We start from the raw sequence: 26612 nt of genomic DNA on the forward strand, positions 1-26612 counted from the left end.
CACACCTCCAGAACCCAATCGAACCATTCAAAGCTTTAAATAACTCTACCTTTGCAGGCTTGCAACTCTCTTGTAGTCCCAGTATTTACTGTATGATATTTACTGACTGAGCTGTGAAAATATAACACTGTGCAGACCTGCATGTAACATTCTGCATACAGTGGAATTCACTATTTGGTTCAGGGGTATGGGGAGACAGGGCTGGTTCAGGGGTATGGGGAGACAGGGCTGGTTCAGGGGGATGGGGAGACAGGGCTGGTTCAGGGATATGGGGATGGGGAGACACGGCTGGTTCAGGGGGATGGGGAGACAGGGCTGGTTCAGGGGTATGGGGATGGGGAGACAGGGCTGGTTCAGGGGTATGGGGATGGGGTGACAGGGCTGGTTCAGGGATATGGGGATGGGGAGACAGGGCTGGTTCAGGGGGATGGGGAGACAGGGCTGGTCCAGAGGTATGGGGAGACAGGGCTGGTTCAGGGGTATGGGGTATAGGGAGACAGGGCTGGTTCAGGGGGATGAGGAGACAGGGCTGGTTCAGGGGTATGGGGAGACAGGGCTGGTTCAGGGGGATGGGGAGACAGGGCTGGTTCAGGGGTATGGGGAGACAGGGCTGGTTCAGGGGGATGGGGAGACAGGGCTGGTTCAGGGGGATGGGGAGACAGGGCTGGTTCAGGGGGATGGGGAGACAGGGCTGGTTCAGGGGGATGGGGAGACAGGGCTGGTTCATGGGATGTGGAGACAGGGCTGGTTCAGGGGGATGGGGAGACAGGGCTGGTTCAGGGGGATGGGGAGACAGGGCTGGTTCAGGGGGATGGGGAGACAGGGCTGGTTCAGGGGGATGGGGAGACAGGGCTGGTTCAGGGGTATGGGGATGGGGAGACAGGGCTGGTTCAGGGGTATGGGGAGACAGGGCTGGTTCAGGGGTATGGGGAGACAGGGCTGGTTCAGGGGTATGGGGATGGGGAGACAGGGCTGGTTCAGGGGGATGGGGATGGGGAGACAGGGCTGGTTCAGGGGGATGGGTGGACAGGGCTGGTTCAGGGGGATGGGGAGACAGGGCTGGTTCAGGGGTATGGGGATGGGTGGACAGGGCTGGTTCAGGGGTATGGGGATGGGGAGACAGTGCTGGTTTAGGGCTATGGGGATGGGGAGACAGGGCTGCTGAGCCTGAAGCTGCATTTGTTGGGCCTGGCACCAGGCAGGAACAAATGATTTAGTATGAATAGCTTGCTAAAATTTTGCCTGCATTAATTAAATGTCGGCTAAAAGAGGTGCGAAATGTAAACACTCTACATTTTCTGTGGAGATATTTAGTAAGTAACGTTAGGGGAGTAGTAGCCTATTTCACTATGGACTAAGCTGACAGGTTAATTTCCACCACTCACGGACCTCATCCATCTTCCTTTGTGAAAAATTGTCTTTATTTTCTTTCTTTTAAGTTTTGGATGCCAGATTTTTCTTTAGGAAGCCGAGACATGATGCTCACACCGGCACTCCTCACTCGCACTCGACCTACCCCCCCCCCATTGTAAATAAAATATTATTTAAAAAAAATGATTGACCACCGAACTTCGAGTTCTAGTATTTCCGGTTTCGCGCGTCCTGTCTGTCTCTCTTGCGTCTCCGTAGTTATGGTTTGTTCATTTTACCGGACAGTGTGTTGTTTAGTTAACGTTAGCTAGCCTACCTCATAACGCCAAACGAATTGTAATGGTAACGTGTAAGAGGTGATTTCAACAGTTTTAAACATGTCAGAGAAAGGCGAAGTGGACTTAACTGGTGCTAAACAGAACACGGGCGTGTGGCTGGTAAAGGTACGTTGGAAATGTCGGGTATAAACTAGCTAACGGCTAACACTAGTAGCTTGCTAGCGGCTAACACTAGTAGCTAACAATAGTAGCTAGCGGCTAACACTAGTAACTAGCGGCTAACACTAGTAGCTTGCTAGCGGCTAATACTAGTAGCTTGCTAGCGGCTAACACGTTAGCAAGCTAGTGGCAGCGCGGATGGATGAGGACGAGACTAGCGATCTATTGAAATAGATTACAGTAACGATCATTATCATCACACTGCACAAGTTAGCTAGCTAACTTTAACAACCAGTCTCTGTGCCCACAGGTGCCCAAATACCTGTCACAGCAATGGGCCAAAGCATCAGGAAGAGGAGAGGTGGGGAAGCTCCGGATCGGCAAGTATGTAGAATTGTCTCGTTCGTGTGTTAATTGTTTGTTTGGTAATCACCATCGTTGTTTACTTTCTCTGCGAGCTAAAGAGAAGTAGCAAGCTAAGGTGATTTAGCTAATCAGTTGTTTTCTTCTTCTTTTGCGTTAGGAACCAAGGGAAAGCAGAGGTAATAATACTGACTATGGTTACAGACACAGATGAATTACATTCCTATGGAATATTGATCCCAACTCAGCCAGTGGTGTCCTGGTCCTAAACTGATTTAACTTAACACTTGTTTTGAACCAGGTGGCATTCACTCTGAACGAAGACCTGACCATGATTGACAGCCTCGGGGACAAGCCATCGGGGGTGCAGGCCCCCAGGGACCACCCGTTCACCATGCAGACTGTAGGAGGACAGACCCTGGCCGTGTTCACTGAGACCCAGTCAGGTAAGGAACAGTTACCTGGCCTCCAGCTGTAAACATGATGATGAAGAAGAAAGAACAGTGTCTATTTTGGTGCACTCAGGAGCTGTGTGCTAAATGGCACCATACTACCTTAGTGTGTGTGGGGCGCCATACTACCTAAGTGTGTGTGTGGGGAGCCATACTACCTAAGTGTGTGTGTGTGTGTGGGGCGCCATACTGCCTAAGTGTGTGTGTGTGGGACGCCATACTACCTAAGTGTGTGTGTGTGGGGCGCCATACTACCTAAGTGTGTGTGTGTGGGGCGCCATACTACCTAAGTGTGTGTGTGTGGGGCGCCATACTACCTAAGTGTGTGTGTGTGGGGCGCCATACTACCTAAGTGTGTGTGTGTGTGTGTGTGGGGCGCCATACTACCTAAGTGTGTGTGTGTGTGTGTGGGGCGCCATACTACCTAAGTGTGTGTGTGTGGGGCGCCATACTACCTAAGTGTGTGTGTGTGTGTGTGGGGCGCCATACTACCTAAGTGTGTGTGTGTGTGGGGCGCCATACTACCTAAGTGTGTGTGTGTGGGGCGCCATACTACCTAAGTGTGTGTGTATGTGTGTGTGTGGGTGTGTGTGGGGCGCCATACTACCTAAGTGTGTGTGTGTGTGGGGCGCCATACTACCTAAGTGTGTGTGGGGCGCCATACTACCTAAGTGTGTGTGGGGCGCCATACTACCTAAGTGTGTGTGGGGCGCCATACTACCTAAGTGTGTGTGTGTCTGTGTGAGGCGCCATACTACCTAAGTGTGTGTGTGTGTGTGTGTGTGTGTGTGAGGCGCCATACTACCTGTGTGTGTGTGTGTGTGAGGCGCCATACTACCTAAGTGTGTGTGTGTGTGTGTGAGGCGCCATACTACCTAAGTGTGTGTGTGTGTGTGTGAGGCGCCATACTACCTAAGTGTGTGTGTGTGTGTGAGGCGCAATACTACCTAAGTGTGTGTGTGTGAGGCGCCATACTACCTGTGTGTGGGGGGGGGGCGCCATACTACCTAAGTGTGTGTGTGTGTGGGGCGCCATACTACCTAAGTGTGTGTGTGGGGCGCCATACTACCTAAGTGTGTGTGTGTGGGGCGCCATACTACCTAAGTGTGTGTGTGTGGAGCGCCATACTACCTAAGTGTGTGGGAGTAAGGTGCTGTTTGAGTAACCATGACACCTGAAGGCCATGTTGTTTGAGTCATAACCTGGATTTGAATGTGTAGTCAGATAATATTCACTGTGAAAATGCCTTGTGTTGTCCCGACTGCAAATGAGCCTGGTTTGTGATCATGGCTGATCTTTCACCCATTAGAGTCATCTAAGGGTAAGTAGTACTGTGTGTATCCCTCCGCCTCAGGGTAAGTAGTACTGTGTGTCTGTGTGTATCCCTCCGCCTCAGGGTAAGTAGTTCTGTGTGTATCCCTACGCCTCTCCTTTTCCATCTCTCTCTCTCTGTCCCTTCCCGTCTCTCTCCATCTCTCTCTCTCTCCCTTCCCGTCTCTCTCCATCTCTCTCTCCCTTCCCATCTCTCTCCATCTCTCTCTCCCTTCCCGTCTCTCTCCATCTCTCTTTCTCTGCCCCTTCCCGTCTCTCTCCATCTCTCTTTCTCTGCCCCTTCCCGTCTCTCTCCATCTCTCTCTTTCTCTGCCCCTTCCCGTCTCTCTCCATCTCTCTCTTTCTCTGCCCCTTCCCGTCTCTCTCCATCTCTCTCTTTCTCTGCCCCTTCCCGTCTCTCTCCATCTCTCTTTCTCTCTGCCCCTTCCCGTCTCTCTCCATCTCTCTTTCTCTCTGCCCCTTCCCGTCTCTCTCCATCTCTCTGTCTTTGTTGTGGGCTGCATGTTTAATTTCTGTTGCCACAGCAGAACAGATGAAGGTCCTCTGCTTGTCTCACTAACTCCGCTGGCTGTCTCTCAGATCGGATCAGAACCACTGTGAATCAATCAGCTCAGTAGTTGAGATATATGATCTGCTGCTGAATGATATTTGGAGCTCGTTAATAACATAAACAAACCAATCAATAGGATGGTATTGATCTGGTGTGGAGTGCTTGGTTTGACGTCATGATTTGTGCATGATCTTGATGCCTCTTCTAATGTGCACGTCCTGCCTTCCGTCTCTCCGTCCTTCCTCTCTCCTCTCCCTCGAGGGTGTGTGTGTGTGTGAGTGTGTCAGTGTGAAGCTCATGGTTTATCCTTGTATGTGGGTTGGAGACGGTATATAAAGTTCTGTTTGAGATACTTCCTGGCTTGAGTGTTGAAGTCTAGCCACCGTCAGATGTGTTGTTCTGCAACGCGTTGAAGACCGCCGTCGTTGCCGAGCAGTTCATCTCCGCGGTTACTGCCTCTTCGCCAGAAAGCGGGTAGTCTAAACCCTGGTGTTGTTTCTTACTGGCCCACCCTCTCCTCCCTTCCCTCCCTGTAGGCCAGTCAGAAGAGAGATCTGATGGCAGCACCTCAGTTTCGGGGGCAGGGACAGGCCCAGGTGAGTCCCCTCAGTCTCTTCCCCACTGAGAGGTGTAGAGCCTGGGCTGGAGGCTAGGCCTCTGTCTGGTGGAGATTGGTGAGAGGTGTTGAGGCTGGGCAGGAGGCTGGAGGCTAGGCCTCTGTCTGGTGGAGGTTGGTGAGAGGTGTAGAGCCTGGGCTGGAGGTTAGGCCTCTGTCTGGTGGAGAATGTTGATCAGTTAGTCTCTCTTCTCCTGTTAGACGACCCTAGTGATCAGTTAGACAACCCTAGTGATCAAGTTGGTCTCTCTTCTCCTGTTAGACGACCCTAGTGATCAGTTGGTCTCTCTTCTCCTGTTAGACGACCCTAGTGATCAGTTGGTCTCTATTCTCCTGTTAGACGACCCTAGTGATCAGTTGGTCTCTCTTCTCCTGTTAGACGACCCTAGTGATCAGTTGGTCTCTTCTCCTGTTAGACGACCCTAGTGATCAGTTGGTCTCTATTCTCCTGTTAGACGACCCTAGTGATCAGTTGGTCTCTATTCTCCTGTTAGACGACCCTAGTGATCAGTTGGTCTCTTCTGTTAGACGACCCTAGTGATCAGTTGGGCTCTCTTCTCCTGTTAGACGACCCTAGTGATCAGTTGGTCTCTTCTCCTGTTAGACGACCCAAGTGATTAGTTAGTCTCTCTTCTGCTGTTAGACGACCCTAGTGATCAGTTGGGCTCTCTTCTGCCGTTAGACGACCCTAGTGATCAGTTGGTCTCTCTTCTCCTGACTGTGTGGTCGTCGTACTGCCACTGTGGATGTCTCTCACTGAGGAATATCACATTGAAACAGATGAAATGTTGCCCAGTGAGAGAGAGAGAGAGAGAGAGTGGTGACGTCACTGGTTCTCCTTTCTACAGAGAGAATCTCCCTGGAGGGCCTGGTGGTGCAGAGAGCTGAGTGTAGACCTGCTGTCAGCGAGAGCTACATGAAACTCAAGAGGTACGTACCTACACACACTCTCTCTCTCTCTCTCTCTCTGTCCCGCTGACGCTCACTGCTGTCTCGTGTCCCCAGACTGCAGATAGAAGAGTTATCCAAGCCATTGAGATTGTCTCAGCAACTAGAAAAGGCTGTTACCACCAACTACAAACCAGTGGCCAATCATTCCTACAACGTAAGGAGTCCTGGCTGCCTGCACGAGCTGTCGTATCTCTGTTAACGACGTGTTCACTGTCTGTACACATTTTAGGCCCCTAAACAACAACAAAAATCAGCCAGACATTTCCTCCATCCCTCCCCTGAGCTGGACTAATACTGTGTGTGTGTGTGTGTGTGTGTGTGTGTGTGTCCAGCTGGAGTATGACAGGAAGAAGAAGGACGAAGGTAAAAGAGCGAGGGCCGATAAGCAGCAGGTGTTGGACATGTTGTTCTCGGCTTTTGAGAAACACCAATATTACAACATCAAGGACCTGGTGGACATCACCAAACAACCTGTGGTGAGATAATACTATATACTGTTTACTACTAGAAACACCAATATTACAACATCAAGGACCTGGTGGACATCACCAAACAACCTGTGGTGAGGAAGGGGGAGAGGGGTGCTGTGGGGGGGGGGGGGGAGAGGGGGCGCTGTGGGGGGAGAGAGGGGCGCTGTGGAGGGGAGAGAGGGGAGCTGTGCCACAGTACAGCTCCCCACAGGGGAGGGGGGGAGAGGGCCGCTGTGGAGGGGGGGAGAGGGCCGCTGTGGAGGGGGGGAGAGGGGGCGCTGTGGAGGGGTGAGAGGGGAGCCGTGCCACAGTACTTCAATGTAATAGAAACACAAAGGCCTGTTCAGTCCTGTATAATGCTCATTTTACTACCTTAGGTAAAATAGTGATTATCAGGTCCATTCTGCCTCTATCGGCACAACCAGAGGTTGAAGTTAGGTTCAATTTAGGTTCTGAATGAATAGTGAAAAGATATTTTCCAGGACGTTGAAAATTGCCTCTTTTCCAGATGTCGAAAAACGTATTTTCTAGATGTTGAAATCAGGCAAATTTTTTGGTTCTGAATGAAAGTTGAAAATAAGTAATTTTATAGACGTCAATGTTTGGGCCAAATCAAGGCTGGTTCAGACCGGGAACAAAGTTCAGATTTGGACCGGACCAAAAACCAATGTCCGTGGATGTGGAAATGAAGGCCGGTCCGAAACTGACGCCAAAACAAGATGTTGAAAAGGCGTCAGCATCGGTCCGTGCTTACTGAGGTGTTACCAAAAAACAACGTCCGGACAGGACCAAACAAAAAGACGTGCTTACTGGGGTGTAGTCTACCCTGTCGCCCCTCAGTGGAATTGTATGAATGTCCATCCATGTGGCAGACATACTGTTAGTAAAACAGGACGTTGCGTTGGCTTTATTACAGTGAGGGAAAAAAGTATTTGATCCCCTGCTGATTTTGTACGATTTCCCACTGACAATGATCAGTCTATAATTTTTATGATAGCTTTATTTGAACAGTGAGAGACAGAATAACAACAAAAATATCCAGAAAAACGCATGTCAGAAATGTTATAAATTGATTTGCATTTTAATGAGGGAAATAAGTATTTGACCCCCTCTCAATCAGAAAGATTTCTGGCTCCCAGGTGTCTTTTATACAGGTAACGAGCTGAGATTAGGAGCACACTCTTAAAAGGAGTGCTCCTAATCTCAGCTTGTTACCTGTATAAAAGACACCTGTCACAGAAGCAATCAATCAATCAGATTCCAAACTCTCCACCATGGCCAAGACCAAAGAGCTCTCCAAGGATGCCAGGGACAAGATTGTAGACGTACACAAGGCTGGAATGGGCTACAAGACCATCGCCAAGCAGCTTGGTGAGAAGGTGACAACATTTGGTGCGATTATTCGCAAATGGAAGAAACACAAAAGAACTGTCAATCTCCCTCGGCCTGGGGCCCCATGCAAGATCTCACCTCGTGGAGTTGCAATGATCATGAGAACGGTGAGGAATCAGCCCAGAACTACACGGGAGGATCTTGTCAATGATCTCAAGGCAGCTGGGACCATAGTCACCAAGAAAACAATTGGTAACGCACTACGCCGTGAAGGACTGAAATCCTGCAGCGCCCGCAAGGTCCCCCTGCTCAAGAATACATATACATGCCCGTCTGAAGTTTGCCAATGAACATCTGAATGATTCAGAGGACAACTGGGTGAAAGTGTTGTGGTCAGATGAGACCAAAATGGAGCTCTTTGGCATCAACTCAACTCGCCGTGTTTGGAGGAGGAATGCTGCCTATGACCCCAAGAACACCATCCCCACCATCAAACATGGAGGTGGAAACATTATGCTTTGGGGGTGTTTTTCTGCTAAGGGGACAGGACAATTTCACCGCATCAAAGGGACGATGGACGGGGCCATGTACCGTCAAATCTTGGGTGAGAACCTCCTTCCCTCAGCCAGGGCATTGAAAATGGGTCATGGATGGGTATTCCAGCATGACAATGACCCAAAACACACGGCCAAGGCAACAAAGGAGTGGCTCAAGAAGAAGCACATTAAGGTCCTGGAGTGGCCTAGCCAGTCTCCAGACCTTAATCCCATAGAAAATCTGTGGAGGGAGCTGAAGGTTCGAGTTGCCAAACGTCAGCCTTGAAACCTTAATGACTTGGAGAAGATCTGCAAAGAGGAATGGGACAAAATCCCTCCTGAGATGTGGCCAACAACAAGAAACATCTGACCTCTGTGATTGCCAAAAAGGGTTTTGCCACCAAGTCATGTTTTGCAGAGGGGTCAAATACATATTTCCCTCATTAAAATGCAAATCAATTTATTACATTTTTGACATGCGTTTTTCTGGATTTTTTGTTATTCTGTCTTTCACTGTTCAAATAAACCTACCATTAAAATTATAGACTGATCATTTCTTTGTCAGTGGGCAAATGTACAAAATCAGCAGGGGATCAAATACTTTTTTCCCTCACTGTAGTTCTGATTCTTGTGACAAATCAATTTTGTATATTTGCAGACGTATTAAATTTTTTCACTATAAATCAGCTTGTCAAAAAAATAATTGACAGATACAAACTTGAAGCCACTGATCATGACAAAGGGGTGAAATACCCGGACAACAGTTGCGATTGTCCATTTTACTTTGACCCGTACTGTTTTCAGGATGTCGTAAACACGACAGCTCTTTTTTTAAAATGTTTTGTTGCCATTTTAGGTAACAGGCTGTTTTTTTAAAGTGTCTTGTCTCGTTACGTTGTCGTCCATTTTGTCTTCAGCCTGTAGACAACAGAAAAGGCCACATCCTCTTTCTACCATACCTCACCATACCTCATCTGCAACATGATTTATGTTGGATAATTTTTTGGGGGACTGAATGTTGGCGGAGTCTCTTCAACAGCACCCTGGAGTGGTGCGCTGGGAATGGACAAGAAAATATTTTACACCTTTTGCCTTTGACAAAATGGACACTGTTTATCAAAGGGCGGGACATTTAGCGCTCGTCTTAAAAGCCCATATGAGAGAGAGAGAGTCATTGTTTTGTGGCAGAATTAGGTGAGGTTTTATGTGTTGTTGTTAGAGCTGCGTCTTGGTTAGTTTAGTAGAGACGGCTGCCTAGTGAACGGGTCGTCTGTGGGTCTTGGTTAGTTTAGTAGAGACGGCTGCCTAGTGAACGGGTCGTCTGCGGGTCTTGGTTAGTTTAGTAGAGACGGCTGCCTAGTGAACGGGTCGTCTGCGGGTCTTGGTTAGTTTAGTAGAGACGGCTGCCTAGTGAACGGGTCGTCTGCGGGTCTTGGTTAGTTGAGTAGAGACGGCTGCCTAGTGAATGGGTCGTCTGCGGGTCTTGGTTAGTTGAGTAGAGACGGCTGCCTAATGAACGGGTCGTCTGTGGGTCTTGGTTAGTTGAGTAGAGACGGCTGCCTCATGAACGGGTCGTCTGCGGGTCTCGGTTAGTTTAGTAGAGACGGCTGCCTCATGAACGGGTCGTCTGTGGGTCTCGGTTAGTTTAGTAGAGACGGCTGCCAAGTGAACGGGTCGTCTGTGGGTCTCGGTTAGTTTTGTAGAGACGGCTGCCTAGTGAACGGGTCGTCTGTGGGTCTCGGTTAGTTTAGTAGAGACGGCTGCCAAGTGAACGGGTCGTCTGTGGGTCTCGGTTAGTTTTGTAGAGACGGCTGCCTAGTGAACGGGTCGTCTGCGGGTCTTGGTTAGTTGAGTAGAGACGGCTGCCTAGTGAACGGGTCGTCTGTGGGTCTTGGTTAGTTTAGTAGAGACGGCTGCCTAATGAACGGGTCGTCTGTGGGTCTTGGTTAGTTTAGTAGAGACAGCTGCCTAGTGAACGGGTCGTCTGTGGGTCTTGGTTAGTTTAGTAGAGACGGCTGCCTAGTGAACGGGTCGTCTGTGGTGGTTTGTGTTTCAGTCTGAGGTAGATTTTTGTCTGGTCAAGTTAGTGATGTAATACTTTCTACATAAGAGATGCAACAGGGAATTTTAGACCAGACTGGAAACTCAACGCTCTTTCCGTCTCTTTCTATATCCCTATTCCTGTGTGATAGCAGTCTATATTATAATACAACACCTCGTAACTCTCTCGCTTGTCTCCCCCCCCCCCCCATTCAGAGTTACCTGAAAGAGATTCTGCGTGACATCGGCATCTACAATGTGAAGGGAACCCACAAGAACACGTGGGAGCTCAAGCCAGAGTACAGACATTACCAGGGAGGAGAGGATGAGGCTGACGACTAGCCTGGTCTGGGGCCCCACCACCAGCCTGGTCTGGAGCCCCACCACTAGGAGAAGGACGACTAGCCTGGTCTGGGGGCTCCAGCCTCCTAGAGGTCACCACTAGGAGAAGGACGACTAGCCTGGTCTGGGGCCTCACCACCAGCCTGGTCTGGAGCCCCACCACCAGGAGAAGGACGACTAGCCTGGTCTGGGGCCCCACCACTAGGAGAAGGACGACTAGCCTGGTCTGGGGCCTCACCACTAGGAGAAGGACGACTAGCCTGGTCTGGGGCCTCCCTAGAGAGCTCACCAGTAGATGGGAGTGTTGTTTTGGTTTTTTATAGACTTCAAAATGTTTTTTTTTAATGATGCAGAGAAGTAAAGTTGTCAAGCTTCTGATGTGTTGAGTTGGCCAGTTAGGACCAAATCACTGGCCTTATACTACATGTCGGTGAAGTCCCAAGTGGCACCCTGTTCCCTATATAGTGCACTACTTTCAAACCAGGACCCCGGTCAAATTTAGTGCACTATTTAGGGAATAGGGTGCCACTTGAGGACACATTTGAAGGATTCCTATTATTCTGAGCAGTGAGGTGCTTTAGGTTCATCTCACCTGGGCCACTATGAGCCGGTTTATTCCTGTGTTTGTTATCTGACTGTTTTACATTCAATCAGGGATCCTTCAGAAGTGTTCTGCTTACAGATACACGGCAACCAAGGGTCAATACGTACAAGTTGTTTTTAATGGACTGTTGGAATAAAAAAATTCAATGTTTTGTAAAAATGTACCTGTCTGCTTTTTTTAATTATTTTTTTATTAGGTTTTACTTAGGTTACCCTAGTCAGAACACACCCCTACTAAAACCACTTAGGTTACCCTAGTCAGATGACAAATCTGTGGGCAGTAGGATACCCGTGGTAGGTCCTGGCCAGTGTGCAGTAGGATACCTGTGGAAGGTCTTGGTGTGTGCAGTAGGATAACTGTGGAAGGTCCTGGCCAGTGTGCAGTAGGATAACTGTGGAAGGTCCTGGGCAGTAGGATAACTGAACTGTTCCTGATAGAAAAGCCACAAATAGAACGCAGGTCATCTGTATCAAGGCTAGCTTTTTCAAGCAGAAATTTGCTTCCTGCAACACAAACTCTAAAAAGTTCTGGGACACTGTAAAGTCCATGGAGAATAAGAGCACCAGCTGCCCACTGCACTGAGGCTAGGAAACTCTGTCACCTCCGATAAATCCACTATCATTGAGAATTTCAATAAGCATTTTTCTACGGCTGGCCATGCTTTCCACCTGGCAACCCCTACTGCGGTCAACAGCACTGCACCCCCTACAGCTACTCGCCCAAGCCTTCCCCATTTCTTCTTCTCCCAAATCCAGTCAGCTGATGTTCTGAAAGAGCTGCAAAATCTGGACCCCTACAAATCAGCCGGGCTAGACAATCTGGACCCTTTCTAAAATTATCTGCCGAAATTGTTGCAACCCCTATTACTAGCCTGTTCAACCTCTCTTTCGTGTCATCTGAGATTCCCAAAGATTGGAAAGCAGCTGCTGTCATCCCCCTCTTCAAAGGAGGGGATACTCTTGACCCAAACTGCTACAGACCTATCTATCCTACCCTACCTTTCAAAGGTCTTCGAAAGCCAAGTCAACAAACAGATTACTGACCATTTAGAATCCCACAGCACCTTCTCCGCTATGCAATCTGGTTTCAGAGCTGGTCATTGGTGCACCTCAGCCACGCTCAAGGTCCTAAACGATATCATAACCGCCATCGATAAGAGACATTACTGTGCAGCCGTATTCATCGACCTGGCCAAGGCTTTCAACTCTGTCAATCACCACATCCTCATCGGCAGACTCGACAGCCTTGGTTTCTCAAATGATTGCCTCGCCTGGTTCACCAACTACTTCTCTGATAGAGTTCAATGTGTCAAATCGGATGGCCTGTTGTCCGGGCCTCTGGCAGTCTCTTTGGGGGTGCCACAGGGTTCAATTCTTTGGCCAACTCTTTTCTCTGTATACATCAATGATGTCGCTCTTGCTGCTGGTGAGTCCACCTCTACGCAGACGACACCATTCTGTATACTTCTGGCCCTTCTTTGGACACTGTGTTAACAACCCTCCAGACGAGCTTCAATGCCATACAACTCTCCTTCCGTGGCCTCCAACTGCTCTTAAATACAAGTGAAACTAAATGCATGCTCTCCAACCGATCGCTGCCCGCACCTGCCCGCCCATCCAGCATCACTACTCTGGATGGTTCTGACTTAGAATATGTGGACAACTACAAATACCTAGGTATCTGGTTAGACTGTAAACTCTCCTTCCAGACTCACATCAAACATCTCCAATCCAAAGTTAAATCTAGAATTGGCTTCCTATTTCGCAACAAAGCATCCTTCACTCATGCTGCCAAACATACCCTCGTAAAACTGACCATCCTACCGATCCTCGACTTTGGCGTTGTCATTTACAAAATAGCCTCCAATACCCTACTCAACAAACTGGATGCAGTCTATCACAGTGCCATCCGTTTTGTCACCAAAGCCCCATATACTACCCACCATTGCGACCTGTACGCTCTCGTTGGCTGGCCCTCGCTTCATACTCGTCGCCAAACCCACTGGCTCCAGGTCATCTACAAGACCCTGCTAGGTAAAGTCCCCCCTTATCTCAGCTCGCTGGTCACCGTAGCAGCACCCACCTGTAGCACGCGCTCCAGCAGGTATCTCTCTCTGGTCACCCCCAAAGCCTTTCCTCTTTTGGCCGTCTCTCCTTCCAGTTCTCTGCTGCCAATGACTGGAACGAACTACAAAAATCTCTGAAACTGGAAACACTTATCTCCCTCACTAGCTTTAAGCACCAGCTGTCAGAGCAGCTCACAGATCACTGCACCTGTACATAGCCCATCTATAATTTAGCCCAAACAACTACCTCTTCCCCTACTTTATTTATTTTGCTCCTTTGCACCCCATTATTTCTATTTCTACTTTGCACATTCTTCCACTACAAATCTATCATTCCAGTGTTTTACTTGCTATATTGTATTTACTTTGCCACCATGGCCTTTTTTTTGCCTTTACCTCCCTTATCTCACCTCATTTGCTCACATTGTATATAGACTTAATTTTCTACTGTATTATTGACTGTTTTTCTACTGTATTATGTTTTGTTTTACTCCATGTGTAACTCTGTGTTGTTGTATGTTGTCGAACTGCTTTGCTTTATCTTGGCCAGGTCGCAATTGTAAATAAGAACATGCTCTCAACTAGCCTACCTGGTTAAATAAATACAAAGTGTAGGAGCACTGACCTAGGAACAGATCCCACCTGTCCATCTAAAACTGATTCAGGACCAGCCTTCCTATTGAGACGCTTCATACATACAGCCCCCGGATGGGATTCCTTCTTCTACATGTCAGATGTTCTACAATGATAGATTTATGTCTGTATGAACGGCCGTGTTTGAGAGCATCAAAACTGATGTATCATGGGGTAAATTGCGACTGACTGATGTACAAATAATATCGAGCAGTTATACACACGATACAAGGTGATCAGTCAGTTGACTCAACTTTAAAAAAGAAAAAAAGTTGGCCGCCATGTCGAACAAACCCAATATTAAATCAACACAGTATGGACCCAACAGACCATCAGAACATGGTTTCCTGGCCCTCTACTCAGGGACCAGAACCCAACGTTCATCAACACAGTATGGACCCAACAGATCCCATCAGAACATGGTTTCCTGGCCCTCTACTCAGGGACCAGAACCCAACGTTAATCAACACAGTATGGACCCAACAGATCCATCAGAACAGGGTTTCCTGGCCCTCTACTCAGGGACCAGAACCCAACATTAATCAACACAGTATGGACCCAACAGATCCATCAGAACAGGGTTTCCTGGCCCTCTACTCAGGGACCAGAACCCAACGTTAATCAACACAGTATGGACCCAACAGAACAGGGTTTCCTGACCCTCTACTCAGGGACCAGCACCCAATGTTAATCTGGGGAGGTACTGTATGAGAGTGAAGGCAGACGCCACAGAGACACGGGGAGGTACTGTATCAGAGCGAAGGCAGACAGACACGGGGAGGTACTGTATCAGAGCGAAGGCAGACGCCACAGAGACACGGGGAGGTACTGTATCAGAGCAAAGGCAGAGAGACACGGGGAGGTACTGTATCAGAGCGAAGGCAGACGCCACAGAGACACGGGGAGGTACTGTATCAGAGCAAAGGCAGACAGAGACACGGGGAGGTACTGTATCAGAGTGAAGGCAGACGCCACAGAGAGGTACTGTATCAGAGTGAAGGCAGACAGAGACACGGGGAGGTACTGTATCAGAGTGAAGGAGACGCCACAGAGGATGGTTGTATTTCGGCCAATAGGCCCATTTATTTCACAACATAGTGTCAATGAGTCCTTTACATTTGTGTGAGAGAGCAAGGTGGGAGCTTAATGTCGCTGGACGTCTGACGGAAGTCACCACGGACACAGCAGCCAAGCCGGCACAGTTCAATCCATCCATCCATGGTGGTGAGGGGGGGCGGTCCTGACCGACGACCAGCCGTTTAGAAACAGGGCGTGGCGTCTCCCTCGGAGGCCAGATGCGGGAGGGGGACGAAGAGAAGGAGAAGGTTTGGGCGAAAAATAAAACTTGATTAAAGAAAGACAAGTCTGTTCCGGGCATTGGGAGGGATACAGGCAGGGTCAGTCTGTCCATGATCAGGGCGGTGGTCGCTACGGTAACAAGCAGGCAGGGTTGGGTCAGTCTGTCCATGATCAGGGGCGGTGGTAGCTATGGTAACAAGCGGACACGCTCCCTCCGATCCAGGCACTTCTGTTCGACGTCCAGATGGTTTACTGCACAGAGGAGACAGAGGATAGATTATTACCCACGTGGAGATGGATAGAGGAGACAGGAGAGATTATTACCCACATGGAGAAGGATAGAGGTCACAGAGGAGACAGGAGAGATTATTACCCACATGGAGATGGATAGAGGAGAGACTATTACCCACATGGAGATGGATAGAGGAGACAGGAGAGACTATTACCCACATGGAGAAGGATAGAGGAGACTATTACCCACGTGGAGAAGGATAGAGGAGAGACTATTACCCACGTGGAGATGGATAGGAGACAGGAGAGACTATTACCCACATGGAGAAGGATAGAGGAGAGACTATTACCCACGTGGAGAAGGATAGAGGAGAGACTATTACCCACATGGAGATGGATAGAGGAGGCAGCGGAGAGATTATTACCCACGTGGAGATGGATAGAGGAGACAGCAGAGACAGGAGAAACTATTACCCACGTGGAGATGGATAGAAGTCGTAGGTGTGTCTGATTGGTCCCTAGCCAAAAGTAGTCAACTAGAAAGTGAATAGGGGTGCCATTTGGGACTAAACCCTAATCAAAGTGCAGGTGTGGCTCCTGCCTCTGTCTGGACAGTATCACCTCTGGTAAACACCTTCATGTGTTCCTCTTCTCTATCCGTACAGCCACTCAGTCAGGCAGTCGGGGAAAGTCAAGGGAATATTTCATTTAGCATCCAATTGCAAACCCAGAAGTCACGGTGGAGAACTTCAGGTCTATCAGATGAATGCATGGGCTTTTCAGAGCATGGTGACTGGCATCTTAAACAGCACCCTATTCCCTATATAGTGCACTACTTTAGACCAGGGCCCTATTGAACCCTATATAGTGCACTACTTTAGACCAGGGCCCTATAGAACCCTATATAGTGCACAACTTTTGACCCCTTGTGTGCCATTTGGGACAAAGTGATTCAAAAAAACATTCTGATCGTTGCAGATAGAAATAGAAGGACTAGAACAGACAAATCCCTGGGTTCTACACACCAGATAAATCCCCACAACCCATTTCTATCTGAACTCTGTGTAACGTTACATATCCTCTACTAAAACACTCCGTCTCTGCCTGCCTGGTGAGTGGGGTTGGGAGTTAAAATACCTCATGATAATGAAATGCTGACAGGATGACACCCACAGAAATAGCCACGTCAGTCAGAGGGGACGAATGAACAGGGAGTGGCATGGACATCCACTATTACTGGGTCAGGGACACAGAGCTTTAATGGAGGGGTGGGAATGAACAGGGTGTGGCATGAACATCCACTATTACTGGGTCAGGAACACAGAGCTTTAATGGAGGGGGGGGGGGGGAAATGTTACCTCTTCACTTAGCTTTAAGGGAGTAGCCTCTCCTCCGTCCCCCTACAGAGAACCCAGACGGTCCCCCTACAGAGAACCCAGACGGTCCCCCTACAGAGAACCCAGACGGTCCCCCTACAGAGAACCCAGACGGTCCCCTACAGAGAACCCAGACGGTCCCCCTACAGAGAACCCAGACAGTCCCCCTACAGAGAACCCAGACAGTCCCCCTACAGAGAACCCAGACAGTCCCCCTACAGAGAACCCAGACAGTCCTCCGTCCCCCTACAGAGAACCCAGACAGTCCTCAGTCCCCCTACAGAGAACCCAGACAGTCCTCCATCGTCATGGTAACTTACGTATTTCTCGATCTCGATGCCGTCTTTGAAGAATACGAAGAAAGGTGTGACTCCGTCCTCGCGGTAGTCTAGCAGGCCGATGGCTCCATCACAGTTCATGGACTCGCCGGTGAAAAACTGGAAGGAGGAACAGGCCACGTGTTCAACAGGACAGACAAGAAGACACTGTTCATTCATAGTGTCACACAAACGAAGAAGAGATGCCTTCTTTTGGAACACTAGAGGTCGACCGATTAATTAGGGCCGATTTCAAGTTTTCATAACAATCGATAATCCGTATTTTTGGACACCGATTTTTTTTTTTTACACCTTTATTTAACTAGGCAAGTCAGATTAAGAACACATTGTTACTTTCAATGACGGCCTAGGAACAGTGGGTTAACTGCCTTGTTCAGGGGGGATTCGGGGATTTGTTTTTGCAAATTTTCGGTTACTAGTCCAACGCTCTAACCACCTGCCTTACATTGCACTCCACGAGGAGCCTGCATGGCAGGCTAACTACCTGTTACGCGAAGGCAGCAAGAAGCCAAGGTAAGTTGCTAGCTAGCATTAAACTTATCTTATAAAAAACTATCAATCTTAACATAATCACTAGTTAACTACACATGGTTGATGATATTACTAGTTTATCTAACGTGTCCTGCGTTGCATATAATCGATGCGGTGCCTGTTAATTTATCATTGAATCATAGCCTACTTCGACAAACGGGTGTTGATTTAACAAGCGCATTTGCGGAAAAAAAAAAGCACTGTCGTTGCACCAATGTACCTAATCGGTCAACCTCTAACACACACAGACCGTCCCTCTATCCAAAGGGTCAAAGTGTAAGCCAGTGACTTGACAACGTACTCAGGTAAAATAAACAGATGATAGTTTCATAGGTCACAACCTCTAAAGGTGTCCTAAGATTGTCATCACTGTACGCTCCAGTGGCCATTTTAACCAACCCTCATTCAGCCAATATAAAAACTGGAGAGTGTTCATAACATACATGTTCATTTTTACACAGCACAAGCTGCTGGGTACATCCCAAATGGCCTCCTCATTTTCCCTATATAGTGCACTAAATATGGACCTTAGACAGGTTGGAAAAGGGAGCCATTTGGGACCCGGCCGTACGGTAGGTGGAGTGTTTCTCTCACCTGGTATTTATCGAGGTTTCCCAGGATCATCTTGACAGCTGCTGGAGCTCCAGCCATGAAGGCCTGGACCCTCTTCGAACCCTGCTCCTCTAGTTTAGCCTTGACTCTGGATGGGAGGGACAACAATGTTACATTCACAACATTCCCCAGGACCCTCTTAGAGCCCTGCTCCTCTAGTTTGGCCTTGACTCTGGATGGGACAACAATGTTACATTCCCCATCGGGCTGTCCGATACTCTGCTTGTGTACTTGTTCATTTCAATACTCATATTTTACCGGGTGACTTGACTGAGAACACATTCTCATTGACAGCAACGACCCGGGGAACGGTTACAGGGGAGATTGGACCTGGAACTGATCCATATCGACTCCCCGTGGTTTAACGGGTATTTACACCCATTCAGACTGGACTGATCCATATCGACTCCCCGTGGTTTAACGGGTATTTACACCCATTCAGACTGGACTGATCCATATCGACTCCCCGTGGTTTAACGGGTATTTACACCCATTCAGACTGGACTGATCAATATCGACTCCCCGTGGTTTTATCGTATGTACACCCATTCAGACTGGACTGATCCATTTCGACTCCCCGTGGTTTAACAGGTATGTACACCCATTCAGACTGGACTGATCCATATCGACTCCCCGTGGTTTAACGGTTATGTACACCCATCCGAGACCCATAACGGAACACCTTCCCTATTCAATCCGAGACGTCCTAGCAGGCCGTGCAGAAAGTGCAAGGGACATTTGATGTCACTAGTATCACAGTTACTAAAAACCCCTGGGAGTCACCAAAGAGAAGTTGCCCAGGCTGTCAACATGCATTTTATTGGACTGACAGTTCAGTCTTATTTGCGGTTTAAATATCACTCTCGCCCTGTTACTGACGTTGGGGCCAGAAACTGAAAGGTTGCTGGATCGAATCCCAGAGTTGACAAGGCAAAAAAAAAAGTGTCATTCTGCCCCTGAACAAGGCAGTAAATAAATGTATTAATGTAAAAACTTTTTTTTTAATAGATTAGATGCCAGAGACACTTACGCCTTCATATAGCCCTTGATGTAGCTCTGGTAAGCCTTCTTGTTGTAGGCTGAGGTCTCCTGCAGTTTGCTGTTGAGCACAATGTCAACTCCACTGACTGTGGACGCTTCACTGCCCTCATCTCCGCCCTCTGCTGAGGCGTTGGCACCGATCAAAGCCCCATCTACGTCCTCCGATCTGGACGTGAGCTGCAAAGGGAGGCGAGAGTCTGGTTCAGGCTAACAGGCTAACGTTAAAACGGTATCAACACGTCATCACCGTTAACTAGCAGATCCGTTTACCGAGCCGAAATTGACAAAACATGTTTCATAACCCTCCTTCCTCTATTAAAAAAAATTAAAAAAAGTGAGTGAAATAAAATGAATGAATGACCTAGCCAAGTTGCTAACAACTAAAAGGAAGATATCTGTATTGAAACGGTAAACGTTCACGTACCTTTCCCTGTACCTCGTACAGCATACCGTCGCAGACCTCCGTGATTTTGTAGACCTCGGTGAACAGCTCATCTCCTGAAATATAAATCATTTATTAGCCAAAGTTGGAGTTTTAACGGTAGCTAGCCTACTAGTTCACACAATATTAAAACTAAAAACCAGCTGTTTACAACAGAAAACAGGTCAGTTAGTATCGCTTGTTACCTCGTTAGCCTGTTAATGCTAACCGGTTAGCCAAATGCCGGTAGGCCTCGCTAACTCTCCGGTAACAGTATATTGGTTTACTCCGTTATACAGAACATAGAACATATAAATGTGATCTAAAACGGTACATAATACCATTGGGGACTACGACGAAGTTTTAAAAAGTCATTTCCACCACATCGTTAGCACAAAAGGCCGAGGAACTTCCGGTAGGCCCAAATAAACACACTTCAAAATACAGACCAACAAAAAGGTTATATTTCTAAAAGAATAACAACAGAGTAGTGATAATATAAACGTTAGTTTTACCGGTGATGATATCCTTGTAGATGATCATTTTAGTTGGATTGTAAAAATGTGACGTTCAAGGGAAGATGGTTTTGGATCCCTACCCGTCTCAGGACTCGTAAGAAAAGGACAGAAAACAGCGGTTCGCCAACTTAGATAGGCAGCGGTGACGTCACGCCGGACGGGGACCGGGGCCTGCAGATACGGGTCACAGTCGCCCCCTTCAGGACGTGTTGCGCGGGTTGCCGCTTCTCCGGGTGCGTTCCAGCCTGCACTTTTTTACAAATTTAGTATCAGGTTTTAACCTGTTTGGGATGGGGGCAGTATTTTCACGGCCGGATAAAAAACGTACCCGATTTAATCTGGTTACTACTCCTGCCCAGAAACTAGAATATGCATATAATTAGTAGATTTGGATAGAAAACAGAATATGAGTATAACAGAACTCATATGGCAGGCCAAAACCTGAGAAGATTCCATACAGGAAGTGCCCTGTCTGACAATTTGTTTTCCTTCTGTTGCATCTCTATCGAAAATACAGCATCTGTGCTGTAATGTGACATTTTCTAAGGCTTCCATTGGCTCTCAGAAACCGCCAGAAAGTGGAATGAGGTGTCTGCAGTCTCTTGGCGAAGAACAGCAGGAGATTTTGTTACTGGTCAGCCTGGGAACAGTGACACTGGAGATGCGCGTTCATGAGAATTCTCAATTTTTTTCTTTCAGCCTTTGAATGAATACAACGTCGCCCGGTTGGAATATTATAACTATTTTACGAGAAAAATAGCATAAAAATTGATTTTAAACAGCGTTTGACATGCTTCGAAGTACGGTAATGGAATATTTTTAATTTTTTTGTCACGAAATGCGCTCGCGCGTCACCCTTCGGATAGTGACCTGAACGCACGAACAAAACGGAGCTATTTGAATATAACTATGGATTATTTGGAACCAAAACAGCATTTGTAGAAGTCCTGGGAGTGCATTCTGACGAAGAACAGCAAAGGTAATCCAATTTTTATAATAGTAAATCTGAGTTTAGTGAGCACCAAACTTGGTGGGTGTCAAATTAGCTAGCCTGTGGTGGCCGAACTATCTACTCAGAATATTGCAAAATGTGATTTCGCCAAAAAGCTATTTTAAAATCTGACACCGCGATTGCATAAAGGAGTTCTGTATCTATAATTCTTAAAATAATTGTTATGTATTTTGTGAACGTTTATCATGAGTAATGTAGTAAATTCACTGGAAGTTTGCGGTGGGTATGCTAGTTCTGAACATCACATGCAAAAAGCTGGTTTTTGATATAAATATGAACTTGATTGAACAAGACATGCATGTATTGTATAACATAATGTCCTAGGAGTGTCATCTGATGTAGATCATCAAAGGTTAGTGCTGCATTTAGCTGTGATTTTGGTTTTTGTGACATATACAGTGGGACAAAAAACTATTTAGTCAGCCACCAATTGTGAAAGTTCTCCCACTTAAAAAGATGAGAGATGCCTGTAATTTTCATCATAGGTACACGTCAACTATGACAGACAAAATGAGAAAAAAAATCCAGAAAATCACATTGTAGGATTTTTAATGATTTTATTTGCAAATTATGGTGGAAAATAAGTATTTGGTCACCTACAAACAAGCAAGATTTCTGGCTCTCACAGACCTGTAGCTTCTTCTTTAAGAGGCTCCTCTGTCCTCCACTCGTTACCTGTATTAATGGCACCTGTTTGAACTTGTTATCAGTATAAAAGACACCTGTCCACAACCTCAAACAGTCACACTCCATACTCCACTATGGCCAAGACCAAAGAGCTGTCAAAGGACACCAGAAACAAAATTGTAGACCTGCACCAGGCTGGGAAGACAATCTGCAATAGGTAAGCAGCTTGGTTTGAAGAAATCAACTGTGGGAGCAATTATTAGGAAATGGAAGACATACAAGACCACTGATAATCTCCCTCGATCTGGGGCTCCACGCAAGATCTCACCCCGTGGGGTCAAAATGATCACAAGAACGGTGAACAAAAATACCAGAACCACACGGGGGGCCCTAGTTGTCATGACGTTGGCCTCTTTGTACAGGGAGGACAGTTGACCCCCTCCCCCTTGCACCATCCCCCAACCTACCTTCCCCCACCCAGGCCCTGTGTGAAGGGGTGGTAAAATTCCAGAGGAGAATCTCTTGCCACATGGCCGATAGAGAGACACAGGAAATTCTTCCAACTCACAGAATTGGGGAATTAAACGACATTTATGTTCTGGAGAAGGTATGGAAGATTGGTGAAGAATCCAGCTACGAACTGGTCCGCTTGGTACAATTTTGTGATACTCAGAAGAGACAATATAGCCATATTACCATAAAACTGTTTATATAATAGCCTCAGCGATGGGACTTGCATCCAAATGGTTGTATAGAATGTATTAATAAGGATAAAGCTATTTTGTAATACATTGAGATGCTGTGTACTGATGTTAATGTGATAGAATGTATTTATGTCAAAGATTAAATCAGTCATCGGCACGCCCCAGGGACACAGACAGGACCAGGCGTCATGTGACAAGCCTGTTCTATGTTCACTATAAAACCCCATCCTGATTTACTTTCTTCAGACCAGGCCTCCACTCCATTGCGAGTTGGCCAATAGGTTTGACCATCCAATTCCTATACTGAAAGTGAACTATACCACGTGGTTAACTTTTAGACTATTGATACCGACAGAATGAGAACAAGTCTTTGATATTAATTAATAGTCTGCAGCTAGAAATTATATAATTGAACGCGAAGACCGACGAAACATCCATTCTATGGGGGGGGGGGGGTTAGAAGGATTACTTTATCCTATCCTAGGTTTCAGGTGTCTCCGGAAGGTGGTGATTGACTCCGCTGTCCTGGTGTCGTGAGTGAGCTTGTTCCACCATTGGGGTGCCAGAGCAGCGAACAGTTTTGACTGGGCTGAGCGGGAACTGTGCTTCCTCAGAGGTAGGGGGGCCAGCAGGCCAGAGGTGGATGAACGCAGTGCCCTTGTTTGGGTGTAGGGCCTGATCAGAGCCTGAAGGTATGGAGGTGGCGTTCCCTTCACAGCTCCGTAGGCAATCACCATGGTCTTGTAGCGGATGCGAGCTTCAACTGGAAGCCAGTGGAGAGAGCGGAGGAGCGGGGTGACGTGAGAGAACTTGGGAAGGTTGAACACCAGACGGGCTGCGGCGTTCTGGATGAGTTGTAGGGGTTTAATGGCACAGGCAGGGAGCCCAGCCAACAGCGAGTTGCAGTAATCCAGACGGGAGATGACAAGTGCCTGGATTAGGACCTGCGCCGCTTCCTGTGTGAGGCAGGGTCGTACTCTGCGAATGTTGTAGAGCATGAACCTACAGGATTGGGTCACCGCCTTGATGTTAGTGGAGAACGACAGGGTGTTGTCCAGGATCACGCCAAGGTTCTTAGCACTCTGGGAGGAGGACACAAGGGAGTTGTCAACCGTGATGGCGAGATCATGGAACGGGCAGTCCTTCCCCGGGAGGAAGAGCAGCTCCGTCTTGCCGAGGTTCAGCTTGAGGTGGTGATCCGTTGTCCACACTGATATGTCTGACAGACATGCAGAGATGCGATTCGCCGCCTGGTTATCAGAAGGGGGAAAGGAGAAGATTAATTGTGTGTCGTCTGCATAGCAATGATAGGAGAGACCATGTGAGGATATGACAGAGCCAAGTGACTTGGTGTATAGCGAGAATATGAGAGGGCCTAGAACAGAGCCCTGGGGGACACCAGTGGTGAGAGCGCATGGTGCGGAGACAGATTCTCGCCACACCACCTGGTAGGAGCGACCTGTCAGGTAGGACGCAATCCAAGCGTGGGCCGCGCCGGAGATGCCCAACTCGGAGAGGGTGGAGAGGAGGATCTGATGGTTCACAGTATCAAAGGCAGCAGATAGGTCTAGAAGGATGAGAGCAGAGGAGAGAGAGTTAGCCTCTATGGGCTAGGTGGGACGCTTGCGTCCCACCTACTCAACAGCCACTTTAAGCCTGTGGCGGGATTTTCAAAACCTTAAAAATCCTATTACTTCAATTTCTCAAACATATGACTATTTTACAGCTATTTAAAGACAAGACTCTCGTTAATCTAACCACACTGTCCGATTTCAAAAAGGCTTTACAACGAAAGCAAAACATTAGATTATGTCAGCAGAGTACCAAGCCAGAAATAATCAGACACCCATTTTTCAAGCCAGCATATAATGTCACCAAAACCCAGAAGACAGCTAAATGCAGCACTCACCTTTGATGATCTTCATCAGATGACAACCCTAGGACATTATGTTATACAATACATGCATGTTTTGTTCAATCAAGTTCATATTTATATCAAAAACCAGCTTTTTACATTAGCATGTGACGTTCAGAACTAGCATACCCCCCGCAAACTTCCGGGGAATTCGCTAACATTTTACTAAATTACTCACGATAAACGTTCACAAAAAGCATAACAATTATTTTAAGAATTATAGATACAGACCTCCTCTATGCACTCGATATGTCCGATTTTAAAATAGCTTTTTGGTGAAAGCACATTTTGCAATATTCTAAGTACATAGCCCAGGCATCACGGGCTCGCTATTTAGACACCCGGCAAGTTTAGCACTCACCATAATCATATTTACTATTATAAAAGTTTGATTACCTTTTGTTGTCTTCGTCAGAATGCACTCCCAGGACTGCTACTTCAATAACAAATGTTGGTTTGGTCCAAAATAATCCATCGTTATATCCGAATAGCGGCGTTTTGTTCGTGCGTTCCAGACACTATCCGAAATGGTAAAGAAGTGTCGCGCGCATGGTGCAATTCGTGACAATAAAATTCTAAATATTCCATTACCGTACTTCGAAGCATGTCAACCGCTGTTTAAAATCAATTTTTACGCCATTTTTCTCGTAGAAAAGCGATAATATTCCGACAGGGAATTTCCTTTTCGGCAAACAGAGGAAAAAATCACAAAGGCGGGGGCGGTCGGGTCACGCGCATAAGCCCAGAGTCCCTTGATCGGCCACTTGAGAAAGGCGATAATGTGTTTCAGCCTGGGGCTGGAATGACGACATTCTGTTTTTTCCCGGGCTCTGAGAGCCTATGGAAGACGTGGGAAGTGTCACGTTACCGCAGAGATCCTTTGTAATTGAATGAGATGTCAAAGAAAGACAATAAATGGTCAGACAGGCCACTTCCTGTAAAGGAATCTCTCAGGTTTTGACCTGCCATTTGAGTTCTGTTATACTCACAGACACCATTCAAACAGTTTTAGAAACTTTGGAGTGTTTTCTGTTCAAAGCCAATAATTATATGCATATTATAGTTACTGGGCAGGAGTAGTAACCAGATTGGGTACGTTTTTTATCCAGCCGTGTCAATACTGCCCCCTAGCCCTAACAGGTTAAATCGGGTACGTTTTTTATCCGGCCATGTCAATACTGCCCCCTAGCCCTAACAGGTTAACTTGGTACGCCCAGAGAATTGCCCTAAAGGCGGTTACGCCCACTTCTGTGAGCTCTGAGCTACAGAGCTGTCTGTCCTCAGAAGATCCCTTTCAGATCAAGGGCGAGGGATCAGACCACTAAGCCAAGAAGGACACTGACATCGTGAGGACAACCAGAGAGTTGCGCCGGAGAAGTGCGTCATTGAGAAGCCTAAACGACCCACGCGGAGCTTCCCCCCCTGAGACCTCCAACACGTAATTACATCATTATATTCTGACCCATAAGAGCGGCAGTTCGGGGCAAGGCTAGGTTTAAATATGCATAGCTGACAAATGAACCCAAATGTATATTTCTCTTGTGTACTTTCTTTGTTTCTCTCTCTTTTAAATCCCAATTTTGAGTAACACGTGCCATAGTGTGTTGGCCCGTTATACTAAGTCCTAATCAATAGCCTAGACTGTGTTTTGTGAATGTGCATTTTTATCATCATTTTAGCTTGCTAGTAAATAAATAATCAACTAAGATTGGTGTGGTAAACTCATTGGTGTAGCCCGGGTTCGTGCAGATTCCCGGATTATGCGACGTTCAGACATGAGACTAGAGGTTAATTAATTTAGAGACTGTTGTAAAATCGATATTCTGATATTCTTTGAGTTAATTTGGGAAATAGAAACTCAATCAAACTAATTTTCCCATGGTGCCCCAGGTT

The 26612-nt window shown here is 47.3% G+C and overlaps 2 protein-coding genes and 2 non-coding genes across 6 annotated transcripts; 1 reads left to right on the forward strand and 3 right to left on the reverse strand.

The window, feature by feature from the left end:
* Positions 1-1604: 1604 nt before the first annotated feature.
* LOC123723650 (general transcription factor IIF subunit 2) lies at positions 1605-11557 on the forward strand. 3 transcript variants are annotated; one of them, XM_045714211.2, is made up of 10 exons: positions 1605-1814; positions 2119-2192; positions 2332-2350; positions 2473-2617; positions 3933-3944; positions 5042-5101; positions 5970-6051; positions 6127-6226; positions 6405-6548; positions 10667-11557. In XM_045714211.2, the coding sequence occupies exons 1-10, from the start codon at positions 1749-1751 to the stop codon at positions 10790-10792; spliced, it is 828 nt and encodes a 275-aa protein (XP_045570167.1). In that variant the 5' UTR covers positions 1605-1748; the 3' UTR covers positions 10793-11557. The 3 variants fall into 3 exon arrangements, with proteins under 3 accessions (XP_045570167.1, XP_045570168.1, XP_045570169.1); XM_045714212.2 differs by lacking the exon at positions 5042-5101; XM_045714213.2 differs by lacking the exons at positions 3933-3944; positions 5042-5101.
* A 3595-nt stretch (positions 11558-15152) lies between these two features.
* LOC106574916 (translationally-controlled tumor protein homolog) lies at positions 15153-20620 on the reverse strand. The gene is made up of 6 exons (XM_014151049.3): positions 20459-20620; positions 19947-20020; positions 19512-19699; positions 18464-18569; positions 17321-17437; positions 15153-15645 (listed from the first exon to the last, which is right to left on the reverse strand). Exons 1-6 carry the CDS (start codon positions 20484-20486, stop codon positions 15643-15645), a joined length of 516 nt encoding a protein of 171 aa, XP_014006524.1. The 5' UTR covers positions 20487-20620; the 3' UTR covers positions 15153-15642.
* LOC123741343 (small nucleolar RNA SNORA31) lies at positions 16261-16396 on the reverse strand. Its single transcript, XR_006769016.1, has one exon. It is a non-coding gene; the product is annotated as a small nucleolar RNA SNORA31 (small nucleolar RNA).
* On the reverse strand, positions 18166-18244 carry LOC123741342 (small nucleolar RNA SNORD58). The gene has a single exon (XR_006769015.1). It is a non-coding gene; the product is annotated as a small nucleolar RNA SNORD58 (small nucleolar RNA).
* Positions 20621-26612: the final 5992 nt, after the last annotated feature.

Source organism: Salmo salar, unplaced genomic scaffold, assembly GCF_965601325.2.
Source record: "Salmo salar unplaced genomic scaffold, fSalSal1 ptg000071l, whole genome shotgun sequence".
Taxonomy (NCBI): Eukaryota; Metazoa; Chordata; class Actinopteri; order Salmoniformes; family Salmonidae; genus Salmo; species Salmo salar.